Source organism: Cygnus atratus, chromosome 1, assembly GCF_013377495.2.
Source record: "Cygnus atratus isolate AKBS03 ecotype Queensland, Australia chromosome 1, CAtr_DNAZoo_HiC_assembly, whole genome shotgun sequence".
Taxonomy (NCBI): domain Eukaryota; kingdom Metazoa; phylum Chordata; class Aves; order Anseriformes; family Anatidae; genus Cygnus; species Cygnus atratus.
In genome coordinates this window covers 182,130,507-182,139,379 of record NC_066362.1, presented here as the reverse complement: position 1 = coordinate 182,139,379, position 8,873 = coordinate 182,130,507, and the positions used below count along the sequence as shown (strand labels likewise).

The following is an 8,873-nucleotide window of genomic DNA, read 5'->3' as shown; positions in this document are numbered from 1 at the left end:
ATAAGTAGATACCTGTTACCATAAATTGTCTATGTCCTAAATTGTCTTTTGTTGTTGTTGTTGTTTGTTTTGTTTTGTTTTGTTTTCAAGTCAGTCCTTGCATGGGCTAAATTTCAATGTCTTGGCATAGCCTTTGCTGACCTGAATTTGAAGCCAGAAATATTCTTGTTGCTACTGCTACTTGTACTTTCTGTGACCACCACACTTGCCATCCATCCATGTTTGTCACAGAGGAAGCTATCATGTTTGTGGCACAACCAGGGTAAAATAGTGAACTGCCTTGTTGATGCCTTACAGCTTCTTCTCTTCCCCTGCCTCCTTGTCTTGTAAAATCTCTTGCTGGAAAATGTAGAATTGAGGAGCTGCTTATGTCAGCAAGGCAAGGGGTTTCTCCTAGGCGAGGGATAGGGTGAGGTGGGGTCCTTTCACCCTCACAGCACAACACACTGAGACCTTGCTGTGAGGGTGAGGTCCCCTTACAAATAGCGGTGTGCTGCCTTAAGGTTTCGGTTGCTAATAGCTAAAGACACCAGCTTAAATTTGGCAGACTAAAGTGCAGTTTAACCCCAGACCTTGAGGGCAGCCACGTGACCATTTCTGGGATGTGAGCTGCCTGAAGATCAGATGGGCATTTTTCCATTTTCGCGAGTCAACAAGATTATGTTTGGGAGACAACAATCCAAGGCTTGCAAAAACGAGACACGATGCGAGAGTTGCAGTTTGTTCTTTCATTTAGCTTTGATCAAAACTGGTTCTTGCACAACATGTCTGTCATTATTGGTTGTACAGCTTTGAAAGTTATTAATAAATAACCAAGATGGGTAATGCTCTTAGGCGCAGTGTGCCATCAGCCATTTCTTTCTACCTGCACACAAAGGATACATTAACAGTGGCTTTTTGGTATTTTTATGTTTCAGATGTTATAGAGTTTTCCAATGGAAAGGCTGGTATTTTTGATGAGCTTTTGTTTGCTGTTATCCGATGCACAGCAAGCACCGTCGTAAGTACATTTTATTATTAACTTTTCATTCCTAACAAATTCCTTGAAACAGACAATAGGATATGCTCATGATCTTGGCAGAGAATTAAAAAGCGTGTTTCTTGGAACACTGAGAATTTGTGTAACCTTAAATAGGTACCCTGTATCTGTAAAAGGAAGAAGCTTGAAAGTGTTTTTGTTTTCCAACAGGAAAGATTTGCTCCCAGTAACAAATAATTTAAGACATCCTATCAAAGTATGACGTTCATGATGTTATTGCTGCTTGTTCATCTTTAGCTTCTGACATTTACTGGGTCAGCAAGTCTTGGGGGGAAAAAAAAAGTCACTCTCCTTTCTATAATTGATTTAATATGTTGCAGAAATCAAAGGTTTCATATCTGGGAGAGCTTTGGGGCTTTTCTGTACTTATTCTTTATTATAGTAGATTTACATATGTTGATACTGGTTCTTCTAGTTCTGGGGAAATAGATGCAGCTCTCTGAGAAAACCTGCACAGCATGTTAAGGGTCCTTCAAACTGGTCTGTAGATCAGAGGGACAGAAGAAGACTCTATTACTGTGTTCCCACCAGGATCAAGTAGATTCAGACACTTAGTATAGCTAGAGGAGAGCTTTGATGATCTATCTGGGGAAGATGGGACAAGCCCTCCTCCCTTTCCATGCCAGACCACACTTGAAGTTATCTCCTGCCCCAAATGCTTCTCTTCCTGCGTGGCTTTATCGAGGAGCAGATTCCTGCCTGCAGTCTGGTATTGACCTCCAATGTCCACATCACCATGAAAACTACAGCCCCATAGAAACTTTATGTCAGGGTACCTATTGCTAGAGATGTATCCGCATGCATGCTTCATCTTCACTAAAGCGTAGGCTTTGTCTTCTGTAAGAAAATCTTAGTGGGAACGGGGACTAAGGTAATTTTTTCCAAGGTAATTGGGTATGGGATAAACAAGGTGTTGAATGATCTAGGTATATGAAAGTGAACATCATGCCAGGAAATATCATCATGATGCTTCGAGACCAGAGCTGGCTTTCCTCTGCCTAGCTGAGATTGTAGACAGTGTAGGCTAGTGGCCATATCGGTCTGAGCTATCGCATAGATAAACTTTTAAATAACTAACTGTATTGCCAAAAAGAAAAAAAAAAAAAAAAAAAAAAAAGGACCCTTTGGAAGATCCCTGATTTTCTTTGGGCTATTGCAGTGAGCAAACATTGCATTCTCTTTTCTCTGTGTGAAGACAGGTGTTGTGTGTAAGTTCACTCCCCTTTTGCTAGAGCCAACAGACTCTAAGTGGGTGGCATAGTGGCACTTTCAGAACAAATCCCCCTCAGTCTGCGGGAAACGACAATGAACACAGAGGAAAGTGAAAACTTTCCCCTCATCATTCAGGCATTTGAATGCACGGAGATGTCAAACTTGCCTGACTAATGAATTAGAGAAAACAATTGAAAACAATAAAGATTGGGATCAAGTGTTGCATGAGGATAGATGTGACTGAAAGAGAAGTGTCATTAGTCATTGTAAACTGGAAACATTAGAAAGTAGTTTCATAAATGTACAGGTAAAAATGACAAAACCTTTTAATGTTTATTGAAGGTTGCTCTGTGTTTTTCTTTCTCAAATTTCCTGTGTTTATGTGAAGATTTAGATTATGTGATGCATTTCATTAATCATATGGAAGCAATTTTAGTTTCTGTTGAAAAAATCATATCACCTTTAATCCCTCCTTGTTATATACTTTCATTTTGTAAACTTAAGAAAGAAGAAATGTCAATAAAAAATGTAAAAATAAATTATTAAATAAATAAATAAGAAGGAAAGAAAGTTCAGTCAAGCCATTCTGATAATGGTACAACCATTTACCTTTTACCTTTTTAGAAAACTTCTGCAAAATAATCATTGTCAAAAAATGGCTTTCTGAGCCCAGAGCTGTTCTTCGTGTATGTGCTATTAGCACCATTAATACATAGCTCTTTCCATAGTTGTCTAATTTTTGTGGGTAAAGGATACTTGAAAAAAAGAGGTCAAGAGTCATGATCTACATTTTAAAGGTCATGAAAATAATTACTAAGAAATACCATGGAGATAAGAAAGAGAGAAATAATAGAGAGAAAACTAAATCTCAACCTGTTCCCTAGTCTTGTTAAGGTTGTGGTCTTACATGGTCCTGCATTACCAGCCTTTCACAAACTATATCATCTAAGGGAAGATCAGCTGCTTGAAATCCCATACATACAGTTCTACATGAAATTGATACCTCCCGACATATTAAAGCATAACCTGGCATAATGTAGCTACTAGTACATGAAGATATGTGAATTCATAATATCAAGTATGTACTTATAAATATCTATTCATATGCATTGGCTCTTAATCCATGGCTGTTTTTTTGTCTTCAGAAAGTTGAGTTTGTAGAATTTTCTCTAAAAGTTCTAGGATCTAAACCAGGCTATGAATAGCATAGGCAGTCCCTGTGACATAATAATGTGTTTTTGTTGTTGTTTTGTTCTGGTTTTCACCTGTCTATAAGGGTTGATGTTTTGTAGGGCTTAAATGTGATGATTCAGAATTTGGGGATCAATCAGAGAGAAACTGCCTTTTAACACATACTCTAACTAGCAAAGGCAGTGGGCTGCGTGATCTCCACAAGGCCCTTCCAACCTCAGCTATTTTGTGACAGTGGAACTGACAAGTCCATTTTTTTCTTTAAAATTCACATTGGCTGGACATTGTACTATGCAGAATCATATTGGTTAATGTATTTCTATGTTGTTTTAGATTTCTCATCACTGCCCCAAATGTGGTGCACGTGGGCACAGAGGAGACAATAACCATTCAAGTTCATGGAGCAAAGAGCCCTGTGCAAGTTACCGCATACTTCAAAGATGAGATGAAAAATCAGCTTCTATCAGAGAGGATCATCTTTAACCTTAACCAAGGGAATAACTACCAAGAGATGAAAAAACTGATGGTAAGTCTGCCATCATAGTGATGTTTTAATCACCTGGTGATATAAATTGCTTAATCTGCTCCAGCTAGCAATATGTTGGAACAGACACTACACTGATCCCTAGGGAGAAATGACAAAACATCAATACCAGTGACAGCAACACCCAGTTCACCCAATCAGCTAATAAAGCAATGCCTAAAATAATGTCAGTGGTGATGGTGGGTGTTCTCTGCCCAGCCACTAAGCCCAAGGTTTTGTCACTTGGTTATGAAGTGCCTTTTCATCACTGCAGATCAGTAATGAAATTTAATTTTAAAACATTTAATTGTTTTGTCATTCTTTTATAGATATATTTTTGTTTGTTTTTTTTCTGGGGGGGGGAGTGTAGCAGTTTAATTCCTGGGACTGTATTCTTGGCCTTATTTTCTTGGCCATCCTACAAAAGAGGGGAAAGCTTGAAAAACTTATAAGTTGTTTAATACAACTTTACACCCTGCTTTACATCATTTGCTGCTGACATGATTGTGTGAAGTCCAGCAGCATTTAATTCAGGAGTACTGGTTTGGGCTATTTGATTGGAAAACAGCACACAGCAAGAATTGGTTTATCTCTGATTGCTACCAAAGCTAAAAGCTGAGGTGTCAAATCAGGTTCCTCTTGAACAAGATGTTTAGAATCTTGCATGAGTTAAAGTTCTGATCTCATGGACAAGATTTTAGCAAAGAAGTATTAGAGGGTGCAGCTACCAAATGGTATGGTAACTGAAATTTGAAATGCATGTAGACTAAATAAAAGTAATTGAGCTTGAGTTATTGACATTGAACAATAAAAATGATTATTTCTATGGCACAGAATGGAAGAATAGCATTTCAACTTACAAAGAAAATGTCAAAGAAAGACTTGAGTATCTTCTGTTGAATGGTGCTAATGAAATGGTTTAAGCCCTTTGGGTAGTTTTGGCCCCCAGCTGTGTGGCTCCAAGGTTACCAGGTTCATGTCTGATTCTGTGGGGTTCTTCTTTTTGTTATCTTCAGGTCAAGCCAGAATTTCTGCAGCAGGATGTGTTCAAGAAGAGTAAAAGGCCGTATATTCTGCTTGTCACCGAAAGCAGGGACCTTTATAAGGAGGCTGTTCAAAACATCCGCATCCTCCTGTCATCCAAGAAAGGCTACATTTTCATTCAGACAGACAAGCCTATATACACACCAAATTCCAAAGGTTAACATAAAAATGCTGCACTTCAGATGTTGAATATAGATGTTACAAGGGCATGATTTTAAAAAGTAAAAATGACTTGATTCTAGTTAATGTAAATCCTTGATTTTAACCCCAGCTATCTCTGTGAATAGCACAACACCACTCTAGACTTGTACTCTCTATCCAGGACTTCTGCAGGGTCTGAAGTGCACATCAAGTGGGCATCACAACAACCATCATGGAGATGACACAGGAGTCAGAAAGTCTTTCTCTCCTTCCATTGGGAGAAATAAATAAAATAAAAAAAAAATAGTCCACTTCTTGCTCAGAAAGAATAGTAATGACTTTCTTTCTGAAAACAAAATAAATTGCAAGGACCTTCCAAGAAACTATTCCTCCTGTTTGCAATGCCAGCACTAAGCATCCTTTGCACTTTAAGACCACAATGGTTTTGTCACTTAATTTAATTAAATAACAAAAGAGAGAGGTAAAAGAAAAATTGTGGTTGTGGTTGTAGTCCTTGACTGGAGAAGGAATACAATGGGGGGGGGGGGGGGAGTGAAACTCCCTGCATATTTTTCAGAAGTTGCTTCAAAAAGGTACTTGTTCAATCATATAACTTGTAAGAATATGGAAGAATGTAATCTTAAAAAAAAAAAAAAAAAAGTCACATTTCTCTTCTTGAAAAGAAGTCCTGCTAAATTCAGGACTCATGTAAGAGCTTATAATAATTGCTATCTAGAAAAAAAATGTGAACACTTTTTTTTTTTTCTTCTATTAAACAGTAAGATACAGGATCTTCATTCTGGACAATGCTATGAGGCCAGCAGAAGACACAGTTACAATTGCTGTGCTAGTGAGTAAACAAAAACAATTACTTTTAATAAATGCTTATTCAGCACAGGCACTATGAAGGGCTTCCACAAAAGGTCCAACAGTAAAGCTGTATATATATAAAACTATATTTTCTCTCATCTCATCTCATCTCATCTCATCTCATCTCATATCATCTCATCTCATCTCATCTCATCAATATGTATATATTGTGGTACATAGCTACTAATTTTTGGCCAATGTCAGTGCATGGAGGGAGGTGTAAAGCATGAAAACTAAGGTAAGGAAATAAATAGAGCATGTCTTCCTTAGGACCAGTACAGGAACTTGAGCTTCTTGCTTGGCACCTGGCTTATGTTTGCTTGTTTCCTCTCTCTCAACAGAATTCAAAAGGAATGGTGGTTAAAAAGTCAGAACGGAAAATAAAGACACTGTTCAGTGAAATTTTTGAAATACCTGACATTGCCGAGTACGTTACTATGCCTTGTTCATTAAAGCAGTTCACATGTCCAAATGACTGTTTCTACAGGCTGCCTTTAGGCACCTTATCTTGGCTTTAATGTTAATACACTATGGTTAGCAACCTTTATCCTGCTAAGGAACAATTTAGCAAACTGCTTAACTATTTGCGCCCATCGTATGACTACACTCATGAGAACGCTTTTGTAAGGGCTTAGTTTGTGAAGTGTAATACCTCTGATTTGAAACAGACTTAAGCTTTTACTTAATATTCAACATGTTTTTGCATGCTAGCCTAATTTTGACATCACAATGAAAATAAACTATAGGAAATACATGGTGAGATCTCTACTTCCGTCGGATTTTCAGAGTCAGTGCATGTTACATGCAGTTAGCAAATATGCTGTCTTGAAGTTCCTCATGATGTCTGTTGGAGTGCTGCTTAGGACTTTTGGCAGTGCATTGCTGGTTCCTTCAAGCAAAAAAAAATCCATTAATAAATTGGTTTGGGAACAGATAAAAGAAATGAAAATAGTAGTATTTAGCAATAATTTAGATATATTAAAATCATAAAATATCTGAGGAATCTTAATTAACTCTTTTCTGCTAAATCGGAACTTTAGGCCTGGAAGCTGGAAAATCAAAGCCTGGTTTCATAGTTATGAAATGTCCAATGTTTCGGCTGAATTTGAAGTTAAAAAATATGGTAAGAGAATATTTAATTTGGATTAGATATATGAGGCCATCGCTATTGGTTACAAGATATACTGCAGTGACAAAACCTGGCTGTAGTTAGGTACTAAGGACATGATTCACAGTGTGTTCAGTTCCTCACGGCTATGTCTGATTTACGGAAGGAGAATTCTGCTTTTGTGTTGTCTTACACTTACATTTGGAAAAACAAACAAAAAAACAAAACAAACACATTTCATTTTTATACAAACTTAGCAACCTTAACATTTGTCACAAACCATATTTTTTGGAAGGGCTCTCCTACTGCAGAAAAAAAAAAAAAGAAAAATGAGATGAGCTATTAAAACCATTCAAATGCTGGCTAAGATTTTCATTAAAGACTAGAATGAAAAAAAAAATCCAGCCATTTTCTCACAGTGAAATGCAGTTTAGAAGTTGATTTGAGTTGTCCTCATATTCAGAAAATCTTTCTGTAAGGAAAAACAAGGACATAGTGTAAAAGAATAAAAATGTAGAAATTCAACAGTTTGAAGGAATAAATGATATGTGTGCTGAAATTATGCTTGCTTGAAAATTTTAGTATGTTTTTTTCTTTTAAAACACACAAAGAGAAACAAACCCCAGGACTTTAAGAAAATGTCACTTTAACAAATCTATGCTTTTGCTTTAGCTAGTGGGTACCTAGTAGGTAACTTGCAACAGAGTAGTGGATCCTACTACATCCCCTATAAATACCTATATACAGGATCAGATGATAAGATCAGAAAATTAGTGTTTTCTGGCTTATTGTCATGGGATTCATTCTTTTTTTTTATTTATTTATTTATTTATTTTGTGCTCCAAGACTGCTTCGCAAGGTGAAGCAAATAAGAGTAGGGGAAAGTGATCAGGAGATTTGTTTCAGAACACTGATCCAAACCAAAAGGCAGCTCCATCCTCTCAAGGGGTATTGCAACATGCCAGGAGTTTATGATATGTTTCAAATGCACATGCCATGACATTTTGTTGTCTTTTTTTTCATGCAGAGCTTCCATCTTTTGAAGTCAAACTCATCCCACTTCAGCCATACTACTCCATCTGGAATGCGAACTTTATATTTGATATTGAGGCAAAGTAAGTGTGCTCAAATAGATGTCATTTTAGGATGCAAATAAGTAGATAATGAACTTCGCTGCTTCCTCCTCTCTTCATCATTAACAGTGTCCTGGTTTCAGGTAGGACAGAGTTAATTTTCCTCCTAGTAGCTGGCAGGGTGCTATGTTTTGGATTAGGATGAGAAGAGCGCTGATAACATGCTGATGTTTTAATTGTTGTAGAGCAATGCTTACACCAAGCCAAGGACTTTTCAGCTTCTCGCTCTGTCCTGCTAGCGAGCAGGCTGGGGGTGCAGCAGGAGCTGGGAGGGGACAGACCCAGGACAGCTGACCCAAACTGGCCAAAGGGGTATTCCATACCATCTGACGTCATGCTGAACAATATATAGGGGTGGCTAGCCGGGGTGGGGGGGCCGGCTGCTCGGGGATAGGCTGGGCATCGGTCAACGGGTGGTGAGCAATTGCATTGTGCATCACTTTGTACACATTATTACTATTATTATTATTATTATTATTATTATTGTTATTATTTTCCCTGTCTTAATAAACTGTCCTTATCTCAACTCACAGGCTTCACTTTCCCGTTTCTCTCCCCCATCCCGGAGAGGGAGGGGGGAGGGTGAGCGAACGGCTGTGTGGTGTTTGGCTG

The 8,873-nt window shown here is 37.9% G+C and overlaps 1 protein-coding gene across 1 annotated transcript in view; it reads left to right on the top strand.

The window, feature by feature from the left end:
* Positions 1-932: 932 nt before the first annotated feature.
* The window catches only part of LOC118246054 (complement C4-like), a 46,350-nt gene continuing 38,409 nt past the window's right edge, over positions 933-8,873 (top strand). Inside the window, exons 1-7 of the mRNA XM_035542825.2 lie at positions 933-1,000; positions 3,776-3,968; positions 4,982-5,165; positions 5,930-6,000; positions 6,362-6,447; positions 7,061-7,143; positions 8,156-8,243. Of these exons, the coding sequence (XP_035398718.1) occupies positions 936-1,000; positions 3,776-3,968; positions 4,982-5,165; positions 5,930-6,000; positions 6,362-6,447; positions 7,061-7,143; positions 8,156-8,243 (770 nt within the window). The 5' untranslated portion in view covers positions 933-935. The remainder of the gene's footprint in view (positions 1,001-3,775; positions 3,969-4,981; positions 5,166-5,929; positions 6,001-6,361; positions 6,448-7,060; positions 7,144-8,155; positions 8,244-8,873) is intronic.